This window comes from Mercenaria mercenaria, chromosome 4 (genome assembly GCF_021730395.1).
Source record: "Mercenaria mercenaria strain notata chromosome 4, MADL_Memer_1, whole genome shotgun sequence".
NCBI lineage: Eukaryota > Metazoa > Mollusca > Bivalvia > Venerida > Veneridae > Mercenaria > Mercenaria mercenaria.
Genome location: NC_069364.1, coordinates 10,778,021 through 10,804,224, shown reverse-complemented (window position 1 = coordinate 10,804,224; position 26,204 = coordinate 10,778,021). Strand labels below are relative to the sequence as shown.

Here is a 26,204-nt window from a genome sequence, read left to right as displayed (position 1 = left end):
ATACTTATAAAACTATTAACTCTGCAGACTTCTACAGGTAACAGTGAAACCAAAATACACTGAAAAAAGTTAAATATCAGTATTTTCCTTTTTCTTTCAATATAAAATACTTTTGGAAGGTTGTGCTTCAAACCTTGATAGAAATTGTACTTGAAGAGACAGAGATCAACAAATTTGAGATTTGAGCTGCTAAGACATTAAATTACACAAAAGACAATAAATTGCTATGGTTCAATTAATTTGTATCTACCCTGGTGACAAGGTATACTACCTCCCTAAGACTTGATGACAATTTCAGACTTTATGTGTAATACCTCATGTTATTCTTTTAAATAAAATTTCAATAGAATTTTGTTCAGCTGACTGGTTAACTGTCATATCTCCAGTTTTTACAAGTAACAACAGCATTATCAAAACTTGTTCATACCTCAGATGGAGCTCTATTTTGTGAATGTACAATCACATAGTTGCAGTCTGGATAGAGATTTCTGTGTTCAACAAACGGATCATCTCCTATAAAGATAAAAAGAAACTTACCACTTTACATAAAAGGAATAAAGTTGACAACCCTAACAAATGTCACATAGGGAAATTTTGCACTATGACCTAAATGAACAAATATGTATATCAATAAGACCTGTTTCAGTGTTTGTGAAACACAGATGCCACCTAAAACACAGATGCCACCCAAAACACATATGCCACCCTGGATGGTATGTCAGATGCAACTGAGTATGTAATCTAATTTGTATGCTGTGACCTTGATATTTGATAAAATAACCTCAAAAACAATAAGTTTCATCAACTAACTACAGGCAACCATCAAATATGAAGACTGATAACTGTAGGCCAAAGTCATTTTTACTTATTGAGGTCTCAAGGTCACTGTGATTTTGACCTTTGACCAACTGATTCTCAAAACAATAGGGTTCGTCTACTGATTACAGGCAAACATCCGATGAATTTTCACTTCTTCGTTGTAAGACCAAGCACTCTCTAGTTATTTTCAAGCCTCTGTGGCCAAGTGGTTAAGCCTCTGTGGCCAAGTAGTTAAAGCAGCTGACTTTTGAATCTCTTGCCGCTAACTGCTGTTGGTTTGAAACCTCACTTGGGGTGTAGAATTCCTTCATGTGAGAAAGCCATTCAGCTTGCTTAAGGCTCTACCTACATGCCTGCCAATGATAAAGGGACCAAGGGTCTTCCTCCACCATCAAAAGCTCGAAAGTCATCATAATGCCTATAATTTTGTCAGAGTGATCAGGGTCTTTCAAATTTGACAGGGTTGCCAGCACTCTGGGTGAATAAAATTCCCTGACTTTTTCCTGACCAATTCATGTTTTTCACTGACCAAAACCGCCAAACATTTAAACGGCCTCCTGACCTCCCCTATAGCCGTCCAATCCTCCCATTATTTTTTTTCCAAATGTTTTGTATTTATTTTCCAATATATTAAAACATAAACATCAAACACAATGATAATAAACATGGTTTTCTTTCTTGTATGACTGTTTGGTGGTCAAGTCAATGAAACATAATTGTGATTATTGGTCAGTGAAACCTAATTATTAAGAGATACATATCAAAAGCATCTTTGCAAGACATGTAACTATCAAAAATCTAACATCTTTTAAAGTACACTTTCCTCATGGTAAAAACAATAAAGTATGGTTAATAACAAGACCATTGGAACCCTGCTAGTATTAGCAAAATATCATTCTCAAAAATCCAAGATCTGTTAATATACAGTTTCCTAGAGGCAAAAACAATAAAACACCATGACTAATAGCAAGACCATTGGAATCATATTGACAAAGCATCACTCTCAAAATCCAAGATCTCTTAATATACAGTGTCCTAGTCACTGTGGCAAAAACAATAAAGCATCATAACTAATACTGTAGTAGCAAGACTATTGGAATCCTATTGGCAAAACATCTCTCTCAAAACCCAAGATCTCTCAATAGTTTCCTAGTGGCATAACAATAAAGCATTGATAATAACAAGGTTAGTTGGTTAGTTTGTCATGCTAGTAGGGAAGTGCCTCAAATAGTAACTTGTTTATAATACATGCCATCAACAATGTACTTAGATGTGTATGTTATAATATTATTTAACAAACAGAAACCCCCTGGAGTACCTACAACAAAAAAAGTGTATTAGAATAATGTTAGCCACAGTGGGCTCTCTTCATGTGTCACTTTCCTACAAAATAACAAAAAAATGTTAGTTAGCTCTGGAGGCAAGGGTTGCAAAGCCTTTCAGTCTTCAAGCAAAATCAGTGTTTAAAGAAAAATGGGGGATTTAAACAAATTAAATGCATGTTACAGTATTACATCATTAAACTTTGTTTTTAATTACTTAAATGTAATGCTTGAAGGCTGCCATAGCCACAAAAGTTTAAAATGATTAACTTCTTCGAGCTTTGAAATCATTTTTCCCTGACTTTTCCCTGACTTTCCAGGATTTTCATTTTTCACTGACCAAATTTCAAAATTCCCTGACAATTCCCTGACCTTGAAAAAGAAATCAATTTCCCTGACTTTTCAAGACTGCTGGCAACCCTGTTTGAGTGACCCTGATGTGATCTTAAACCCAGCAAAAACAAAAAAAAAATAGTTATTGATCAGACCCCAAAATTAGTCCACTGACCTAGCGACGGACTGACATTTGCAGGCCGACAGACAAAAGCAGTAACCCCTTTTTCTTAAAATAGGTTTGGAGGGGGGTATAAAATATTGCTTTTATTACACATGCTGCAGTGTCATTTGTCTGTATATATGCTTTATGAGTTACTACAATGCACTTCTTCTTTTATCCAATATACCATTACATATTCACTTTATATCCTCATTAACCTTTAGTATAGCCTGCTGTTGGCAAGTGCTTCTGCCTTTGCTACCAGTGCAGACCAAGATCAGCCTGCACTTCCGTTCAGGCTGATCATGGTCTGCATTGTTCGATATTCCGTCAGTAAATTTTCAATGAACACCCCTTTGAATAATTAATAGTACTGCCCAAACTGAATTGCAGACCAGTCCATTTAGCAGGTTAAAGGTAAATGACATTTTGAAACAATAAACTAATCTGTAATTTAATCATGGTGACAGACTTCCATTTTAAATTTGGTTAAACAAATGTATATAACTGCAAATATCTGTCATGCATGCATACAGCCAGATAGATTTCCGAGTAAAAAATTGAAATCACTGCTTCTTATTTCGTTTTCATTATTTTTATGATGAAATATGTACAAAAACAGAATACATTGTGAGGAGAAAATTTAAAATCATTGTTTCTTGCAAAATATTCATTTTGCTGCCTGTGTGTGCTTTTTAGAGCCCAGAAGAGAGCAAATGTTTCCCCGAATCATATAAGGCCTAAAAAAAATTCTTTGTTTTCGGTAACATGCACAAAAAAATTAGGGTAGGTAGGTCAGAATTTTTTTTTTATTTTTTTTTTATTAACTGAGACTTTTCGGAAATTATTTTTGTGTCAAAAAATGAATACAAATAGGGGGGTTATGCCTTTAAAGCATCAGTAAGTTGATTTCTAACATCACTGACCATGTTTAAAGCATAAAAAGTGCAGTTTTGCAACTTTTTGTCTAAAACTTGAAACATTTTCTCTCCAAGGCCATAAAAACATTTAGGGTCGGGCCAAAAATTTAGGGCAGGTCGGGATAATGGAAACAAACAATTTCTTTTTTTTTTCACCTAACATAAAGTGGAAAAAGAATGCAACAAACTCCAATCATGCAGCCCTTGAATTTCAACTGACAAAGAAATATTTTTAACACATTCCCATAGCATTATTGGTTACATAGTTGACATACCAATAACAGAACACCAGGAAACCAAACAAAAACTGGCAGTCTAATTACAATTTGGTTTATTTCTTGTATATAAAGCTAAAAGCACACTGCCCCATGCTCTTTGATGCTAACAAAACAGACTAAAATATACTAAACAAGAGCTGTCTCCATAGGATGACACATGCCCCCGATGGCCATTTAAATGAATAGTTATGGCCCATGTTATAGTTTAGGACCTTTGACCTACGGACCTGGGTCTTGCGCCCGACACGTCGTCGTACTGTGTCACACATTCATGTGTAGTTATTTTAAAATCTATGCATGAATGACAAAGATATGGACCGGACACACCCATCAATGCACTATCATGAAAAATGACCTTTAACGTCTAAGTGTGACCTTGACCTTACAGCTACGGACCTGGGTCTTGCACGCGACGCGTCGTCTTACTGTGGTACACATTCATGCCAAGTTATTTGAAAATCCATCCATCGATGACAAAGATATGGACCGGACACGCCCATCAATGCACTAGCCCTTAATGTCTAAGTGTGACCTTGACCTTTGAGCTACGGACCTGGGTCTTGAGCGTGACACATCGTCTTACTGTGGTACACATTCATGCCAAGTTATTTGAAAATCCATCCATCGATGACAAAGATATGGACCGGACACGCCCATCAATGCACTATCCCTTAATGTCTAAGTGTGACCTTGACCTTTGAGCTACGGACCTGGGTCTTGCGCGTGACGCATCGTCTTACTGTGGTACACATTCATGCTAAGTTATTTGAAAATCCATCCATCGATGACAAAGATATGGACCGGACACGCCCATCAATGCACTATCCCTTAATGTCTAAGTGTGACCTTGACCTTTGAGCTACGGTCCTGGGTCTTGAGCGCGACACATCGTCTTACTGTGGTACACATTCATGCCAAGTTATTTGAAAATCCATCCATCGATGACAAAGATATGGACCGGACACGCCCATCAATGCACTATCCCTTAATGTCTAAGTGTGACCTTGACCTTTGAGCTACGGTCCTGGGTCTTGAGCGCGACACATCGTCTTACTGTGGTACACATTCATGCCAAGTTATTTGAAAATCCATCCATCGATGACAAAGATATGGACCGGACACGCCAACCAATGCACTATCCTTTAATGTCTAAGTGTGACCTTGACCTTTGAGATACCGACCTGGGTCTTGCGCGTGACACATCGTCTTACTGTGGTACACATTCATGCCAAGTTATTTGAAAATCCATCAATCGATGACAAAGATATGGACCGGACATGAAAAATGCGGACAGACCGACAGACGGTTCAAAAACTATATGCCTCCCTTCGAGGGCATAAAAAATAGAAATGTGTCCATGGGACAGATGCCCCCACTATATGACAAAGGACACAATTTTTTTCGTAGGTCAGGGGCCATAGCTCCTACAATACTGAATGAATCCGGACGCGAAACCCCAGGTGCACAACTGCACATGCTGACCAATATTCCTGTAAACTTTGGTGACTCTAGGTCAAATAATTTTGGAGCTACGCACGACACAACATTCCCGGAAGGACGGACAAGGGCAAATCTATGCCCTGTATCATTCACCTGACCGAGTTCTTACCCCAGATATCCTAGTATTTAATTTGGCCTAGGTTTCATTGAGACAAACATTTTGACAATGTTTTGTGTAAATCAGACAGATCTTTAACCACATTTTTCAATGATTAGACCTAGTGACATAGTTTTTGACCTAGGTACCCCAATTTTTGAACTTTATTCTATACAGACGAACATTCTAATAAAGATTTATGATCATCAAGTTGAAAAAGTTGCCTCTACAGTGATTTGACCTGATGACCTAGTTTTTCCCCAAGTGACCCAGTTTCAAGTTTATCTTAGATTTTAAACGGACAATCATTCCAACCAAGTCTCAGGAAGATAAGCTAGAATAAGTGGCCTTTTGAGTGTTAACGGTGTCTTTCTATGACTTGACAGTGACCTTTTCTTACCTAGATAATCCAGTTTTGAACTTGACCTAGATTACAGAGTGATAAACATTCTGACAATGATTTATGATAATGTATTTGAAAATGTGGTATCTAGAGTGTTAACAAGGTTTTTCTATGATTTGATCTAGTGACCTAGTTTAAATCAACAATAACCCAGTTTTGAACCTGACTTAAGAGATAAACATTTTGACAGAGTTTCAAAATGATAAAGTAATAAATTTGGCCTCTAGAAGTGAACAAGTTTTTTCTATGATTTGATCTAGTAACCTAATTTAAGACATCGGGTAACCAAATTTTAACTTTACCTAGATGTTATAGAGACAAATATTCTGACAAAGTCTTATGATGATCAAGTATAAATTGTGCCCTCTTAAGTGTGAACGGGTCTTTCCATGATTTGACCTAGTGACCTAGTTTCTGACCTCATGTAACCCAGTTTTTACCTTAACCTTGATTCTATAGACAAACAATCTGACAAAGTTTTAAGAAGACCAAACAGACAAGAGGGCCATAATGGTCCTATATCGCTCACCTGTTATCATTGCACTTAAGGACAAGAAGGTCAAAAAATCATAATCAAGATCAATCAAAAGAATTATGAGAAAATATAGTTGAAATTTTCTTAAAGTTAATTCAAATAAAACTATTTTCAAATCAGGCCAGTAGTTTCATACAATTTTTTTTTTTTTAAACGAAAAAGAAAAAAAATCCTATAAGGTACAGATATGTCACACCTAAACATTGGAGGTAACTATCCATGTTGTACCACACAAAAGTAGTCTCCGTTTTTCCCTATGGCCAATAATAAAAAAGTTACCAAATAAGCTATTTATAGTAACATAAAAGGGAAGTAATCAAAAAAAATTATTGTAAGTGAACAAAAGAAGGATCTGCCAAATAAAAACAAGAGCACTGCAATGCAATGCAAATACAGAGCAATATACACACAAAACAAAGTCATATGACCTTTGACCCCTAAGTGTGACCTTGACCTTGAAGTGAACCATCCGAAACATGCACTCTGCAGATCATTTCAATGAGATGAACATTTTTGTCATCTTTGAAATCTTTCAAGTGGTTCAGTTCAAGAGGTACAGAGCAGAAGGGAAATTGCTAGCCAACAGACAGACAGACAGACGGACACCGAGGCGATAACATAATACGTCCCTTCGTGCATATAAAAAGGAATCAAGATCTTATGGTGATACAAGTTGTGTGCAAGTTTGGTTAAAGTCAAATCATAAATAAAGCTGCTATTGCGCAGACAAGGTCAAGATAGCTAATTTTGGCTCTTTCAAGGGCAATAACTCTGGAACCCATACAGGGATCTGGCCAGTTCAAGAAAGGAACCAAGATCTTATGGTGGTACAAGTTGTATGCAAGTTTGGTTAAAATAAAATCAAAAATGAAACCACTATCGTGCAGACAAGAAATTGTTGACGCACGCAGGCAAACAAATCCTGGCCCTTTAAGGGGCAATAACTCTAGAACCCATGACGGGATCTAGCCAGTTTTCAAACAGAACTGAGATATCATGCCAATTCAAGTTTTGTACAAGTTTGATCAAAATTGCTTGCAAAATGTGGTCTCTATCATATTCACTAGAAATTGTGAACCGACGGAAGACAGACAAAAAGCGATCACAAAAACTCACCTGTCACTATGTGACAGGTGAGCAAAAAATGTGGCCTCTGGAGTGTTAATATGGATTTTCCATGTTTTGACCTAGTGACCAAGTTCTTGATTTCAGGCAAACCAGTTTTAAACTGTGCATTTCAATTTATATTTCTGTTTTAGTCATCATTTTCATTCAGTATACAGAGTTTAAATTTCATTCAGTATACAGAGTTTAAAGAAATTCAGTCCATGGGAAATGCCAGGACTTTGAGATATCATCTTGTCATGTTCACAGTCAAGGGCATTTGCCACAGTGTCTATATTGACATGGGGCAAACTTTTCTTACAGACAGAATTTCTTCAGTAAACTGTGTTTACTGACAGAGAATCAAATCAAAAACAAAAATATAAAATAAAGCAAATCATATGTACCCAGTCTTGGTCATGAACTGTCTGCCCTTGAAAGTCAGAAAATACTGAAAAATCTATTTTCAAGGGCAGATAATTCAAGATCAAGCACCGGTACCTATGATTTATATACATATTTCCATTTTAAACTTAATTCTCAGTCAGTACACAAAGTTTGAAGAAATTCTGTCCGTAGGAAAATTTTTGCCTATACTCATATAGGAAACTGTCAGATGTGTCTTTAACAAAACAAGAGTAATATTCTGACCAAGTTTTATTAAGACTGGACTAAAATTTTGACCTTTCAAGTGTTAACAGTCAGATTGTTGATGATGTAACATATGATGGACACTGGGTGATCACAACAGCTCACATTGAGCACTAAAATTGTGGTCAAGTGAGCTAAAAATGGGGAAATTTGCAACAAAATTAAAATGGTATTTTTTTCATAAAAATATTACATTTCAGAAAAAAATGTGTAGTAATCATAGATAAATTGATTGCATTGCATTTCATTCAAATGTTTAGATTTTATATGTACAGTGTGGAAATAGTTTAAGCTGAAATATGCAAAAGAAAAAAAGAAGTAATGGAAATACTTGTCAAAAGTTGGGGGAAACAACAAACTACATTTAGGGAGGATGGGAACTAAATTTCATCCAGTATGTTGGGTAAAATAAACCTGATTATTCATGCAATACACGGGAGGTGGATAGATATTTAATGCTGAAATATTATTTACATTAAGGCAAAATAAATAAACAAGAGCTATTTGTATTTTCTCAAGAACTAGCATGCTATAACAAAATAAACACAAAATAATCACATACACACTGGTTACTACATAAAGTGATTCGAATCTCACAATAGGTCATTTATTTGTTCAGTTGAAAATAACAAGAAGAATTAATAGTTAATTTCTTACAATGTGTAAAATATCCTGAATATAATTTGATGCCTTTGAATTATAAATGTCTGCAATTTAATTTAAGGTAGTTCTGCACGTTTGGATGTAACCTTTTTCTACAATATTGAATTTGATTAAACCCGGATTTTTAAAAACTTCAGAATAATACTTAGAAAATCCAGCAAATGAAAAACACTGGGTCATATTCTTGTTGTTTTGCTAGACTGATTTAGAAAATTTAGACCTCACACACTTTTTAGAATGGGAGTCTATGGGAAAATCATAACTATTTGCAAATAGAAATTTTTCTACATTGTAGATTTTAATGAAACTTCTCACAGTCGTAAATAAACATATGGTCTATAATGTGGTAAAATAAAATGTATAGGTCTGTGTGCTTAATTATTGAGATATTTGACCATGAATAATGTGAACTGCATATTTCAAAGTAATTTTAAGATATTATTTTGAATTATTTAATTTGTCAGGTGTTTTAATATCATATCTTAAATTTAGAAAGATAGTAAAAGTGCCATTGTAATAAATTTACTCACAGGTTGCCGTTAATTCATTAAATGATTTTCATTTCTGTACGCCAAATCCAGGCTTTACTCTACGTTTTCCGGATAACTGACATTACGCCATCACTTCCAGTTTATCAAACGTGCAGAACTACCTTAAGCAAAACCATCTTTCAAGTTCCAAAAGGCCAGTATATGTTACAAACACCTGTGTTCCTGCACCATGTTATCTTTCTGTTAATGCTACAGAATATGCTACGTCCTACATATAACATCAAATAGTGTTTAAGGGAGGGGGCTTCCATGGCTGATTGGTTAATGTCCCTGATTTCAAATCACTGCTGTGGGTTCTAAACCTCACTTGTGGTGTAGAATTATTTCATTTGAGGAAAACATCCAGCTGGGTTACGGAAAATCAGTCATTCTACCTAGGTGTACTTCCATCAGAAACATATAGCATGTTTTTTAGACAATAGAGAAAACAGAATGTTAGTGAATAGCAGAAACACAAAGCATGGTTGAGAAAAGTGCAAAACAGAATGTTTGAGAATAGTGGAAACAGAATGTTTGAAATGTTAAAACAGAATGTTTGAGAACAGTGGAAACAGAATGTTTGAGAATAATGGAAACAAAATGTTTGAGAATAATGGAAACAGAATGTTTGAGAATAGTGGAAACAGAATGTTTGAGAACAGTGGAAACAGAATGTTTGAGAACAGTGGGAAAAGAATGTTTGAGAATGGTGGAAACAGAATGTTTGAGAATAGTGGAAACAGAATGTTTGAGAATGGTGAAAACAGAATGTTTGAGAATAGTGGAAACAGAATGTTTGAGAACAGTGGAAACAAAATGTTTGAGAACAGTGGGAAAAGAATGTTTGAGAATGGTGGAAACAGAATGTTTGAGAATAGTGGAAACAGAATGTTTGAGAATGGTGAAAACAGAATGTTTGAGAACAGCAGAAACAGAATGCTTGAGAACAGTAGAAACAGAATGTTTGAGAACAGTGGAAACAGAATGTTTGAAAATAGTGGAAACAGAATGTTTGAGAACAGTGGAAACAGAATGTTTGAGAACATAGGGAACATAATGTTTGAGAATTGTGGAAACAGAATGTCTGAGAATAGTGGAAACAGAATCTTTGAGAATAGTGGAAACAGAATGTTTGAGAATGGTGGAAACAGAATGTTTGAGAACAGTGAAAACAGAATGTTTGAGAACAGTGTAAACAGAATGTTTGAGAACAGTGGAAACAGACACTTTGAGAACAGTGGAAACAAAATGTTTGAGAATAATGGAAACAGAATGTTGAGAATACGAAACAGAATGTTGAGAAAGTGGAACAATCTTTGAAATAGTGAACACGATGTTTGAGGCAGTTGACAACATTGTTTGAAAACAGTAAACTTTGTTTGAAATGTGAAACTAGTTTAACATATGAAACAAAGTGTTTAAGGAAGTGGAGTTATGGAATGGAATGTTTGATACAGTTGGGAAACTAACTTTGGTGTGAGAATATTCATTTGAGAACATAGTGGAAAAAATAGTTTAACAGGTGAACAGAAAAATGAGACATGATGTTTAGAAATAGGAAAACAGAATGTTTGAATAGTGAAACAAACATGTTGAGAAAGTGAAACAGAATGTTTGAGAATAGTGGAAACAGAATGTTTGAAAAGTGAAACAGAATGTTTGAGAACAGTGGAAACAGAATGTTTGAAATAATGGAAACAAAATGTTTGAGAAATGAAACAGAATGTTTGAGAATAGTGGAAACAGAATGTTTGAGAACAGTGGAAACAGAATGTTTGAGAACAGTGGAAACAGAATGTTTGAGAATAGGTGAAACAAATGTTTGAGAAAATGGAAACAGAATGTTTGAGAATGTGGAAACAGAATGTTTGAGAATAGTGGAAACAGAATGTTTGAGACAGTGGGAAACAAATGTTTGAGAATGTGGGAAACAAAATGTTTGAGAATGGTGAAACAGAATGTTTGAGAAAGTGGAAACAGAATGTTGAGATGGTGAAACAGAATGTTTGAGAATCGTGAAACAGAATGTTTGAGAACAGGGAAACAAATGTTTGAGAAATGGAGACAGAATGTTTGAAAATGGAAACAGAATGTTTGAGAATGAGTGGAAACAGAATGTTTGAGACATAGGGAAACAGAATGTTTGAGAATTGTGAAACAGAATGTTTGAGAATAGTGGAAACAGAATCTTTGAGAATGTGGAAACAGAATGTTTGAGAATGGTGGAAAACAGAATGTTTGAGAACAGTGAAACAGAATGTTTGAGAACAGTGTAAACAGAATGTTTGAGAACAGTGGAAACAGACACTTTGAGAACAGTGGAAACAAAATGTTTGAGAATAATGGAAACAGAATGTTTGAGAATAGCGGAAACAGAATGTTTGAGAATAGTGGAAACAGAATCTTTGAAAATAGTGGAAACAGAATGTTTGAGGACAGTTGAAACATAATGTTTGAAAACAGTAGAAACAGAATGTTTGAGAATAGTGGAAACAGAACGTTTGAAAATAGTGGAAACAGAATGTTTGAGAACAGTGGAAACAGAACGTTTAAGAACAGTGAAAACAGAATGTTTGAGAACAGTGGAAACAAAATGTTTGAGAACAGTGGGAACAGAATGTTTGGGAATGGTGGAAACAGAATGTTTGAGAATAGTGGAAACAGAATGTTTGAGAATGGTGGAAACAGAATAAATGGAAACAGAATGTTTGAAAATAGTGGAAACAGAATGTTTGAAAATAGTGGAAACAGAATGTTTGAGAACAGTGTAAACAGAATGTTTTAGAATAGTGGAAACAAAATGTTTGAGAACAGTGGAAACAGAATGTTTGAGAACAGTGGAAACAGAATGTTTGAAAATAGTGGAAACAAAATGTTTGAGAACAGTGAAAACAGAATGTTTGAGAATAGTGGAAACAGAATGTTTGAAAATAGTGGAAACAGAATGTTTGAGAACAGTGGAAACAGAATGTTTGAGAATATTGGAAACAAAATGTTTGAGAATAATGGAAACAGAATGTTTGAGAATAGTGGAAACAGAATGTTTGAGAATGGTGGAAACAGAATGTTTGAGAATGGTGGAAACAGAATGTTTGAGAATGGCGGAAACAAAATGTTTGAGAATGGTGGAGACAGAATGTTTGAGAACAGTGGAAACAGAATGTTTGAGAATGGTGTAAACAGAATGTTTGAGAATGGCGGAAACAAAATGTTTGAGAATGATGGAGACAGAATGTTTGAGAATAGTGGAAACAGAATGTTTGAGAATGGTGGAAACAGAATGTTTGAGGACAGTGGAAACAGAATGTTTGAGAATAGTGAAAACAAAATATTTAAGAACAGTGGAAACAGAATGTTTGAGAATGGTGGAAACAGAATGTTTGAGAATAGTGCAAACAGAATGTTTGAGAGCTGTGCAAACAGAATGTTTGAGAATAGTGGAGACAAAATGTTTGAAAACAGTAGAAACAGAATGTTTGAGAACAGTGGAAACAGAATATTTGAGAATGATGGAAATAATAACAACCTTGATAAAGCTGCCTTAATATAGTATATACAAAATTTTCCTTTTTGAAATTTTAGAAAGTCTCTCCCTCCCCTACCTCTCATGCATTACGGACATCATCCTAGATGTAGTCCAAACTACTTTTGAGAAATACAGTAGGGTTATTACAACAGTAGCTCGATCTGGGATGTTGTATTCGGCTTGAGTGCATTTTTGCCAGATTGGATCTCAAAAGACATGCAAGCGCCGATGTGATCGGATCTTGCAAAATCCGTGAGAACCAAATACAAAATCCCAGACCTAGCTACTGTTATAATGACCCATTTATTATAATATTATACCTCAACCTTTTTGTTTGTTGTTTTGTTATTGAACAAAATCTTCAAAGTAAATGGAACTAAGTACAGTTTTTATGTGCGCTACTATATAGAACTGTGTCAGGTCATGCATATTAATGAAAGTAGTCTGGCAGCATACAATATGGAAGATACAATACGGAATTTAAAAGCCTAAGGTACAATACAGATTTTTTTTCTGCCTGTTCATATTTAATTGTGAAATACAAGCACATTTTTACAAAATTTATATAGGTATATAATAAACTCTGATACCAACAGTCTGCGCAAAAAGGAATAAGGAGTGTTATTGAACAAACAAATGACTTGTGATAAAATGCATTTTAGATGTTTCCACAAATCTAGTGTGTACTTAGCACATACTAAACAAAATTGTCATGCAGCTGCTTATAATTTAACACATTAACCCATACATGCAGTTACCTTAAATTGCGCTTACTGAAAAACAATACTTAAGAGATAGAAAATTGCAAGTTTGGTAAATGCAACAGGAAAAGATCTAGCTGTTGTTTTGCTTTTTGCCATAAAGTCTTAATGCATATTTCACAAGTATTTCAGAATATTAATGAAAGTAATGAGTAAAGCCAGTGAACCAACAAGAGCTGTCAGAGGTGACAGTGTGCTTGGTTATTTTGATGCCTGATAGTGGAATAGGGAATATCTGAGGCACTGAAGTGAATAAGACCCCCCACCCACCCCCAATGTAGAGGATGATAAAAATCATTTTTGTGTCAAATCCATTTAGTAATAACAGAGATAAAGTGGTAGTGCATCAAAATATTTACTAGAATTTTTATATATAAAAGGAATTTAATTCATGGAATATTTCTGCCAGAGTAACTTAACCCAAACCAAAATGTATGCTTGCCGCAAGCTTGCTGCAAGCTTGCGGCAAGCTTGTGACAAGCTTGTACAGGCTGATCATGACTATTGCAAGCTTGCAGAAAGCTTACGCAAGCTTGCGTGTATTTACATACAGAATTCTGCAAGCTTGCGATAGTTTTGCAAGCTTGCGCAAGCTTTTTCAGTTGTAAGCTTGCGCAAGCTTTTTCTGTTAACACTGGACTTAGAAAATTTCATGCCAGTTGTAAGGTGGGAAGCAGTAAAAAATTCTAAGTCGAAAACATGGAAAATATTTATAAAAATCATTATTTGATGATGATTGATTTTTATTCTAACATATTGGTATTCAAATTAAATGACATGAAACAAAGAATCTAAAAATCAGGAAAACATTTATTTTTTCTATATATGTCTATATAAGGGCATGTCACACTAAATACCAAAACTATAAATTTGTCTGTAGCATGCACAATATAAATAAGACAATAAAATATGACAAAAAAAGATCTTTTAACACTTTTTTTTATACATTTTATGTTGAGAATGTCTGAATTGATCATACAGAGAAAACTGTACAAGTGTACATGTAAGTATATAAGTCATATGGAATAATATATGATATACAAGTGATATTCTTTTAACTTTTACTCAGTAGCAAAGCTGCCATTTTTAGAGGATGGGATTTAAATAGTTATTATAATCTGACAACTTTTTTTCTCTCAAATTTTTCTGTCCAGAAAGAGGAAATCAGCTAAAAAAAGGGAAAATCACATCCTTGAAGTTTTAAACTGTTAAAATTTATTGAAATATCATGCTTTTTATTCTCCTAGAGAACAACAGCAGCAACAGTAATTGCATGAAATGGTACAATTCTCTTCACCAATTCATTAATAGTTATACCTGGCAAAGGGATTCGTAGATAAGTGATAAATCATTTGGGTCTATTAATCTACTGCAGTGTATGTATATATTGTTTGTCTCACTACAGGAGATTATCTGATGCAGACTGATAAGATCTGGCATGCTTTATATTTAGAAACTAGTAACAAGAGATCAACCAATGAAAATAGTCAGTGAACTACTTCTGGGGGCTGTACATGTACCACAAAAAGTAATCCATAGCTTTTTCTGTTTTATATCAGAGTAATCTTCAAAATTTATGAGTATGTGATTGAATGGAATAAAATCTTCCTCTAGTACAAAAATATTTTAACATCATAGATGTATCAATACCTTCATTAGCTGACTGTAAATGGCACATTTGCCCAAGAATATCAAAATTTCAAATCTACACAGGAAGTTCTTTGACAGAGAGCAGAATAGAGTAAACATTTGGGAGAGTGTTTCCCTAAATATTTTACTATGTGCAGCTTATTTCATCTTGGAAGTTTATATCAACAATTAACAGAATGCACCAGGTGAGTTCATAAAATTTATTTATTTTCAAACAGTAATCTAGATTACCTTTAACAATGTCAAAACTAGAACAATGGATTCTAACAGGAAGCAGGTGGTTTAGTTTTCACTGAGTAATGCAACAAATGATTTTTACTTCATGTCATTTTGTTCCACTGCAACTATTATGCAGCTGCAATTTTTAATTTATCATGCATTTTATTTATTAGAAGGAAGATTGGATATTCTTTTAAAATGAAAATATCAAATGGAGCAAAAAAAATGAAGGCCAGCAGAGTTATCTCCACAGGTGGCACTGCTGAGTAAACAATGCTACCAGTCTGCTGACTACAATATTACACAGTATATTCAGGGAATATTTGGTTTAAATCAATGTTTTTAACCTGTTATTATATGAAAATTATTTTTTAACAGAAAGAAATGTTTATGGATAATTTAGTTATTATTATAGATAATTATACCCTTTATTGAAACAGCTGAACATTATAGATAATTTATATCGAAAATTTAGCAAAAATACACATATTAAGCAGCTTTTTGTTATTTATAGGTACTTTTATATTTCTTCTTTTGTTAATTCTTATATCTTTAACTACATTTATCACTTAGTCTAATTCTTTTCAATATTAATATGATTTTCAAATTTTCAAAAAAAGTAGTAGCATCTTTAATAATGGGAATTGCCTGTCTAGTCCAAGACTATTATATCTTTTTAGAATTTTTATTTTTAGAATTGTGAATATAGCCAGTCTATATCTAAGGTCCAATATCATATGATAATATTAAAATCTGTAAATTAAACTGGCATTTGTCACAATAACATAAATTTTAAAATATCACATTTTTTTCGATTTTGTGACTTGTAAGTTCTTTATTATCAGTCTTGCGGCTAGTCTAGTCTAGTCCACCTACTTATGATAGCCTTTGTGTGATAGTTACCCATTTTAACAAAATAAACTGGAATGTACAAGTAAATAAAATTTCTATGTTCAAGGTTAAAATGTAAAGATTTAGGTTTTCCCTTTAGATGAGTCTTACAGAATACTGACATATATATTTGTAATGTTCAGGGAGATTATTTGAGCCTATCATACTTATGGAAAATATATCAAACTTTCCATGACATTGAATAAAAGGCTAATACATATAACATCATTTTTATTACAAAATTTGCAAAGGCAATTATTTTATTTACCTTCAAGTAACTTTATTTTTATTACGAGGTGCAGTGAATAATGCATATATTATTCATAATTTGAAATTTTAAATGTGTGGCAAAATTTAAAAATTGTTTTACATAATCTTATGCAAGAATAGTCTAATAAGCAGTTATTTATACTTGTATAACACCTTTTACATACTGTTACATGCTAAATTACATAATATATAAATAACTTCTCCAACTACTATGAAGCAAAGGAAAGAAGTATAAACATTACTGTCAACTGAGGAATGCATCAGAGACATTTTTTGGCCTCATTATTCATCACAATGTACAGTTTCAATTTTAGATCATTGACAAATACCCAATAATAAACAAAAAAAAAAATATGGACATCTAAGTGTTAAATTAAATCTATTTTTCAGGTATAGCATCATATGTGTATATAAAGTATCAGCACACATGAATGAATTGAGACATGTTTAGTGATCCAATGTATTGTGTTCAAAGATTCCATCCAACAGTTCAAAGACATGTAAGTATACTGGCATTGTAATATATATTACTATAGTAATATACTGTACACACACTACCATAATTCTAGTTCAACTGAAAATTTTCCCCAAACATGACTGAATGTATCAACCGATTTCCGGCAGGACCCATAGCAGGTTTTATAATTATCCCCCTTGTATCAAGTCCAGACCAATTTTATTATATATAATGGTTAAAAAGTACCAAATTAAGTAATCACTTGGCAGTCAACACAACTTGGGATGTCAGTGCAGTAACTGGTAGAAATCAAACTTGTTACTATTTGTACAATAAGAGCAATGCGTAAGTTCAACCTATTCATCACTAACCAAAAACATTGAAAATATCTGTCTGCCTTCATTGGAACCTTATTCTACCAACATTTGAAATCAAACTGAGAAATAAAGCTTTGTGAAAATGCAACAAGTAATGTTATTACTTGCTTAAATCTGCAGTGTTGCCTGTATCATAAAGATGCACTACTTTGAATACCATGTAAGATATTAATTTTATTTTGAAACTATGAACTATGGACAATACTAATGAAGAAACTGCTTTAATGGTTTAATATCTATTGATTCATTATTTCAACAGGTCATAGCAGTGAAGCAAATGATGGCTTTGTGGTGGTTAGTGAAAACTGTGGCAATCTACATTGGTGGTGGCAAACACTAACAGAAAATTTCTGGACCAGCAGTGACATGAAGTTGATGAAATAATGACATATTTTACACTGTACTGAAGATGTAATTGCGAAAATTATGTAATAAAAAACGTTATGGCTTATAGTCAGTGGTAAACATTGATATACTACAATAAGAGTGGAACTGACATTTTAACACTATTGTTTGTACTATTATACATCACCTAGTTCAAAATTCTTAAGCATTTTTGTTATATTATAGACTTTTGGCATTGAAAAACATAGTTATTTAAAGACGTTATAATATCATTATTGTTCTAAATTAGTTTAAATGCTGACTGATTTAAGAACAATCAAAATAAAAGGTTGATTTACATTTATTGTTTCACTTTTACTGAGTGACTCTACATTTAGATTTGTGATCACTTTTCTGTCTGTCCATTAATCCGTATCAGTCAAAAATGATAGTCAGTTCTTAGATTTTGAATTTTTTTGTAAATTAAGGGTATATTTTTACTTGTCTGTTATTGTGTTTTAATTTTCTTTTAATGCTCTTTCATATGCAGACCTAATTGCAGGATTTTTTTTTAGGAACTTTCAATTTCTGCAAGCTTACGGCAAGCTTGCGCAAGCTTACAGCAAGCTTGCAAATTGAAATCAAATACAAGGGCGTGCAAGCTTGCAACAAGGTTCCAATTCTAAGCTTGCAGCAAGGTTCACGGCATAAGCTTGCGCAAGCTTGCAAAATGAAATGAACTGCAAGCTTGCACAAGCTTGCTGCGAGGTTCCAATTCTGAGCTTGCGGCAAGCTTCATCTGCAAGCTTGCAACAAGCTTGCCGCAAGCTAAAAAATAAGCTTGCGATTTTGGTTTGGGTTGTGTAATATGATGTGGGTCACGATGTGGAACAACTATTTAAGATTGAATCAAATCCATTTAGAAATATCAGAGAAAGAGAGAAAGCGCATAAAATATAGATTAGAATACGTAAAAAGTGGCAAAATTCATGAAATATAAGAGCCAGAGCTATGAACCTTGTGTCATATAATGTTGGTGATGATATATGACAACTCCTTAAGATCTGCTCATTTGAAGCAAATAGTGTTGTTTTACAATGCTGAAAAAAAAAAAACTTTTTTTTTCAAAGCATCATTGTATCCAAAGGAATTCAGCTAATGAAATGATAGGGGTCATATGTCTGATTGTTTTATTATACCGCTTTGAAAATATTAGTCAATTTGCACAACATGCTTGAAGACTGACAGAAAATTGCACTTTTTAAAACATTTTCATTTAAAGAAAACATTTCACATTGAATGTACATGTAGGTTCAAATAAAACTTTTCATAGTTTGAGATTAACCTTTTTTCAATCATATGACCTAACAAAGTGTTTAGGTCAATAATGCTTAATTTTTTGTAATTTGCCATAATTGTTTTAAGTTTGAACCAAACCAAGTTTCATGAAGACAGGGTCATAATATTAAAATCCCTTGATGAACGAATCTGCGGATGGACAGACGGATGGAAAAGCACAATCCTATAGTCCCCAAAACTGTTTTTCAACCAGCAGGGAACTAATAAAAGCTAGAGTTATGTAACTTGTACCGTGAGTTTATCACATGATGCTACATAATTATGTGAAGTTTGAAAGCATTTGCCCTAGTACTTTTAGAGAAACCTGCTTACAGGCAAAACTGTTGTGCCACAGATGCAGACACCACGCTGACAAATGGCAACAGCAAAAGCTCTACTCGAAAGCTTTATAGTAGTTGAGACAAAGATGGCTTTACCATGTATGTTTTTCAACCTTGTTAAAATGTTACCACCAGTTCAGATAATTGCGTCCTGGTAAATGCAAATCAAAGGTAGAACGAAAATAATGAGACTTAAACAATGAGATTAATAATTTTCTTACCTGGATTCCAATCATCAATGCAGTTTCCACAATAAAAACACTGTGTGACATCCCGAATACCTGAAAATATTTATCCAAGCCGTAAGCAGAACAAATTTTACACACTGACAGAGCCTTAGCAGTGACAAATCCCAATGTCCCCTTTCTATCAGTTTTGGGTTGCAAACTTGAAAGCCAGTTTATCCTATTGATAAAAATTACATTGTCAACATATCCCTTTTAATATACATTCTACCAGTCTAATAACCAGCGTAATAACAACTAGAGCTGTCACAAGAGTGACAAATTTTACCCCCACAATACAGCTATGTCACAGAAGTAAGCCAATGTCAAAGTTGAACCTCAAAATCAATAGATTATGGTTATGGTCAACCTCCCTATTACGTTTCGTGATCCGAGCCTCAAGTGTTCTCAAGTTATCGTCCAGAAACAATTTAACTGTTCCGGGTCCATGTGATCTTGACCTTTCACCTACTGACCTCAAAATAAGTAAGCGTCATCTGCTAGTCATGACCAACCTTCCCATCAACTTTCATGATCCTAGGCCCAAGTGGTGTCAAGTTATCATCTGGAATTGGTTTAACTATTCCAGGTCAATGTGACCCTGACCTTTGACCTACTGACCTCAAAGTCAAACTTGACCTGTATTTTATGATGTTACATCCGTGTACCAAAGTTAATGATTCTTGGCCAAAGGGTTCTCAAGTTATCATCCAGAACTGTTTAACTGTTCTGGGTTATTGTGACCTTGACCTTTAACCTCAAAGTCAAACTTGACCTGTATTTTATAATGTTACACCTGTGTACCAAAAATTATTTAAATCTAACGAGCCTTTCATGAGTTATTTTCTAGAAACCATGAAAACCAACGGACTGACCAACAGATGAAGAAAAATAGTTTAGCTTGAGCCTGGATGTCACAAGCAACCAGTGCAAGTCAGTATCTAAATTGAAAAGAATAAACAAATTGTATTTTAGTGATAATTAAGTAAAAAATATTTACCAGTGTAAAAGAAACCAGCATCAGCCATCTGCTGTGGTGCAGGATATGCATGTGGCCAAGGCAGGTATCTGAAGGTGTTGGCCCTGTTATTTCTGTCTGACAATCCAGGAGGAATATCATATGGTGAGTTAAATTGAGTCAAATTGAACAGGTAACTTTGTATTTCAACATCATCACTTTGAGGTCTGGTGCCTTCTTGAATGTGGGTTGTTCCTCTTCTAGGAACTGCAGCCGCTGTACTTCTGCCTGTAAAATTCAAAGAATTCCCTTTTTTGTTTGATAATGTCAATTTGAGCTAGCAGTTTCTGAAGAGAAGATCTTCAAAGTTTTCCATACAGCTTAATTACAGAGAAAACTAGCCTCACCCAATGCAACCATGTTTTTTTTAACAAATCAACATGCCTTGAAAAAAGCCAGTAGAGATTCACCCCAGAAACATTTTGAAATAGAGCCAGTAGATAATATTTTTTAAATATTTCAAGTAACCATATTTGTAATTTTGTAGGTCATCCAGTTTGAAAACTCTCCTACTATAGTGTCAATAAAAGTAAGATCCATTTGAGTGCAGCTTACAAATGTACAGCAATTAGCTGGACTGACTGAGACAATCACAATAGAGTGCCTTGCCAAGAGACAAGACATCAATACAAGTAGCCAGGTATCGGACCAGATGCCTTACCTCTGTAGGAAAGCGGCTTAGCCCTATTGACCAATGCGGCGCTTACTTACTGATCATTGTCAGATTAAGCATTCTCTAGTTATTAATCATTCTGTAATTGAACAGAAACTTTTTTCAGTCTAGACCTTTGACCTATTAACCCCAAAAACGACAGGGATCACATACTGACCACAGGTAATCATCCTTTGGAGACTGATGGCTGTTGGTCAAATTTTTCTTTAGTTATTGTGCAGAAATCCAAGGTAATTGTGACCTAGATCTTTGCCTAAGGGGCTCACAATACAATAGGGGTCACATGCTAACCGCATCAATCACCTAATAAATTCTCTTCTTTTTTTTTTTTTTTTTTTAGCAGAACCCAGTCACTGTGACTAACTGGCCTTCAAAACAATTAGAGTCATCAACTGACCATAGGCAATCATCATACCAAGTTTGACCATTGTAAATTTAAGCATTTTCAAGTTATTAGTCAAAAACAAAATGGTCCATTGACTTATGGACCAACACAAAGACAATGAGAAAACAAGAGCTGTCAGTGGACAGCTCGCTCGACTATTCTCAGTGCTTGATAGTATAATATAAGCAATGACTAAAACTTTAACATTACAATAAGCATATTCTAAGTCGAAAAGGGGCCATAATTCAGTCAAAATGCTTGATAGAGTTGCCTCCTCCTTTTTACAGACTGGGGTCAAGATGGTAAACAAGTATGCAAAATATGAAAGCAATATCTCAATGGACTTTGAAAATATTTGGGGTGGTACCCAAACTTTAACATTTGTGTGACGCTCATACTAACGCTCACGCCGACGCTGGGGCGAGTAGGATAGCTCCCCTATTCTTCGAATAGTCAAGCTAAAAAGTATACCACCTTTTCTTCAAGATGAGCACAAAAATTCAGACAATTATGTAACTGACCCATTCTATGCAAGTAACTTCAATTTTTCACATCATTTGGAGAGTCACGCCTATTGCACAGCAAAAGACAGACTGATCCAGAAAGAAGGCTAATTTTCATGTTTGTGAACAAAGTGGCAGCTTGCCATACATAAAATTCTATTACTGGTAACTAAATTGACTGTAACAGAGAAAAACTCACCATCTTGGAAAAGTCTACTCCTAACTTCTCCGAAAGGAAACCTCTCATTTGCAACCTGCAAATGTGCAAAATTTAATGTTAAAATTTATGTATATAGTGGCAATTATTCTGCAAATTAAGTTTTAAGACCGCAGAAAGGATGAAGGTTTCAACCTTAAAACTAGAGATGCTTTTGAGAAAAGCGCATGTCTCCCACAACTGCCCCTATGAAAAATGACTAGTTTCTCTGGATGGTCTTGATGAATGGATTCAGTAAGATGGTGCCCCTATGCAAAATGACTAGTTTCTCTGGATGGTCTTAATGAATGGATTCAATTAGAAGGTCTGGATGAGTGGATCCAATCAGTAATTCAAGGGCTATAATTCAAAAGTGCCTGGGCCGATTTGGCTTAAGTTATCGAACCTGGCCGAGGTCGTATGGTCAAACACATTTTGTTCAAGTTTGGTGAAGATCGGATGAGAAATGTTCGACTTAGAGTGCGGACAAGCTTTGTGACAGACAGACACACACACAGACAGACAGACTGGAGTAAATCAATATGTCTCCCGCACCACTGTGTGGTGGGAGACATAAAAAGCAATCACTGCCTAGAAACAAGACTTCTTGTTTCAAAATGCATGCCAGTTTGGTCACAATGTCTCATTCCTTACTTAAGTTATTTAGATGAAAAAACTTGTATATTTAGTAAAAGAACATCATTTGTAGCAGAAGCTAATGATATTATACATGTGCAACAATGACTTTGACCGAAACAAACAAAAACTTAACCTTGTTCTCTGTTCAAGATACCAGAGTACCAAGTTTAGTGTAAAGTTTTGTGTCTCATTCTGAAGTGAAGCTACTAACCAAATATACTTCTTTTAAGTCACCCTGACCTAGACCTTACCAAAGAAATCAAAAATAAAACTGCACTTTGGAATCCATGAAAGCTACCTTTATACCAAGTTCTTTCACAATTCCTGTTGCCATGAGCATTTTTTTTTTTCATTTAGTAACAATGATCTTGAACCTAGCTAACCAAAATACAACCAGAAGCAATATCAGCAAGCTACCTATTTACCAAGTTTGATTTACTTATTTCATTAATAACTGAAGTTAATGTGTGAAAACAATTTGATCTATTATTATTTACAGTAAACTTGATCTTGACCCAGTAAAACTAAGCCTTGGCCTCCATGCAAGCTTCCTTCATACCAAGTTTGGTACCAATACCTTATTTCTAACTGTAGTTTATGAGCAGAAACCATTCTTTCTATTTTACGTAACAACTACCTATATAGTCTAGACCAAGACCCCAGTGAACAGATCACATGCCTAAGATTCTATATGTACTAAGCTTGGTCACAATATATCTCATAGCAAAAACAGACCAAGGCAATTTAAAATGAAAAACAGTATAGAAAACACTACACAAGTACAAGGGCCAAAACTCTTGTATCCTTACGCAATTTCATTGAAACTTGCAGGGCTGCATTTCATAACAGTCAACATTACCACCATTTTTATTCAAATAATCTTAACCATAGTTTAGATTTGGCTCCAGATGGATGGAAATACAGAATAGAAACACTAAATAAGAATAAGCTATAAAAGCACAATGGGTCATATTCTTGTCTTCCGCAAGCAATCTCACTAAAACTTGCAGGGCCATAATTCTCTTTGCAATTAACATATCTACCAATGTTTTTATTGAAATCCTTCAAACCATGTGTAAGATAGGGCTCTAGACTGACAGAAACATAGAATAACAGGAGCTATCAGAGAACAGCAACACAACTCTTCAAAAGTCTTGCCTCAGCTGACTAAACAAAATTCAATGAATAAATACCAAGTCAAAAAAGGGGCACAACTTTGTGCAAAAGCAAATATGAGTTATGGAATCTGTGCATTGCATGTCAGATCATGATAGTGAATAAATATATGACCACATGTAGGTATTGAGATATCAGCTTGCATACAAAAACTTAACCATAAATTTCTAATTCTGAAAAGGGACAGAACACTGTAAAAATGCAAAGGAGAGTTATGGAAACTATCCACTTCACGTCAGATCTGATCATACTAAACAAGACTGATGTATTCATCCATTCACACTGGTGGTAGAGCAATGTTGGCAGTTATCGACACCTTAAGCATTTGCAAAGAATATCTGATTGCTTACTTATGATAATCTTAGCTGAAACCAAATTTCAACGTTGTTAATTATTTATCTGCATCTTCAGATGCCATATAGTAACAACAATAAGGCAATACGAATATATAGAGGATATTTGTTTGTTTTTGTGTAAGATCGAAATATATTTCACTGAGTGAACACTATAATGCAATATTTTCACGAGTGGCGCAGTCACGAGTGAAAATGTAAATTATGGTGTTCACGAGTGAAATATATTTCGATCTTACACTGAAACAAACAAATTTTCTATTTATTTTATGTATTTTTAATGGTTTTAACCAAATTATATTCAGTTTGTACGCGCAACGTTACGTGCATCGCACCATGATGTCATAATTTGTCTTGATGTCACGATATCTTTGTAGAAAAACTGTAAATAGTTCTATTGCGTTTTCTCATGTTTTCTGATTTCTTTTACATTTTATTATGATAGAATGTATATATTTATGATCCTGTTAGTATTTCTATACATCTATATCTTTCCTAAAGTATAGCTTGCAAAGAAATTTCTATTATTAATAATTCATATTCTTTCGCATTTGAGTGTAGTTCCGTACCAGTGAAAAATAAAAATGATATTTTCACTGTCTGAAACAGTGAAAATATCAATTTTATTTCACTGATAAATTTCAGTATTTCACCGAAGAGCATAATATAAAAAATAAGCACACATTCAAAAAGTTGTGTAGGCAGTTTTCGACACCATACAGCATTTATGGACACCCTAATAAAGTTTCGAAAAAAAAAAGAAAAATAAGTATGTTGACAAAGGATACAGCAAGCTAGGAGATGAAGAGAAGTCAAGGCATTTAAGACTTTCCAACATTTTGGCTCTATGGCCGTATGTATACACACATGACTTAAACAAGAAGCGGAGAGACTTAGACTAGTTCTAAACTTAGTTTAACTAAAGCAAATAAACTTTAAGTCAAGGTTAATACATAGCAGAATATTTTGAAGGTTGAAATGCAGCAATTTTCGACAACTGAGTAGAGAATATAAAAGAAGTGCCCAAGAGCCTAAGCCTTACTCTCGCTTTTCATAGCTTTTTTCCTGCAATGTTAAGTTTTCGTACGTATTACATGTCTGTAAACCTAGCCGAACCACTGACATACCATTGCTTATTTATATAACAACATTTGATAATATCTGAGTCAAGATCTGATAATGTAGGCTATTGAAAATGTTTTTCTCAAACGAACAAACACATTAATAAACTGAAAGACATAATCCCTGCCCATTTTTCTGAGAAACTAGGTTGTGTGCTCTAGCATTGAATAAGAGAATCTCTAAAAGTCTCATTATATTTTTTCTAAAAGAAGCATAAAAGATCTAGATTTAAACAAGTTAGTGAAACAATCTATGAATGTTCTACTGGGGCTGAAAACTGCCAATACTATGTTATTATGTTGGCAGATATCGACACCCCATTCTGTCAGTGTCTTTGGCATCTTTGGTAATATTTTCCTACATAACTGCTGTCGAGGACATCTTTCCTATCAGTCACCATGCTGCAAACTTGAAAATAACTGTATTTTCAAAAGCAATTTCTA

At 34.3% G+C, this 26,204-nt stretch overlaps 1 protein-coding gene across 6 annotated transcripts in view; it reads right to left on the bottom strand.

Annotated features, from left to right (window-relative positions):
• Positions 1 to 26,204, bottom strand: part of LOC123550967 (dentin sialophosphoprotein-like) — a 190,755-nt gene that overhangs the window by 147,671 nt on the left and 16,880 nt on the right. For all 6 annotated transcript variants that reach the window (XR_008370487.1, XM_053540384.1, XM_053540385.1 and 3 more), the window contains 4 exons: positions 22,475 to 22,529; positions 20,697 to 20,942; positions 19,694 to 19,753; positions 428 to 513 (listed from right to left, as the gene is read on the bottom strand). Coding sequence is in view for 5 of the 6 variants with exons in the window: in XM_053540384.1 (XP_053396359.1) it covers positions 428 to 513; positions 19,694 to 19,753; positions 20,697 to 20,942; positions 22,475 to 22,529 (447 nt within the window). In the remaining variant the exon portion in view is untranslated. The remainder of the gene's footprint in view (positions 1 to 427; positions 514 to 19,693; positions 19,754 to 20,696; positions 20,943 to 22,474; positions 22,530 to 26,204) is intronic.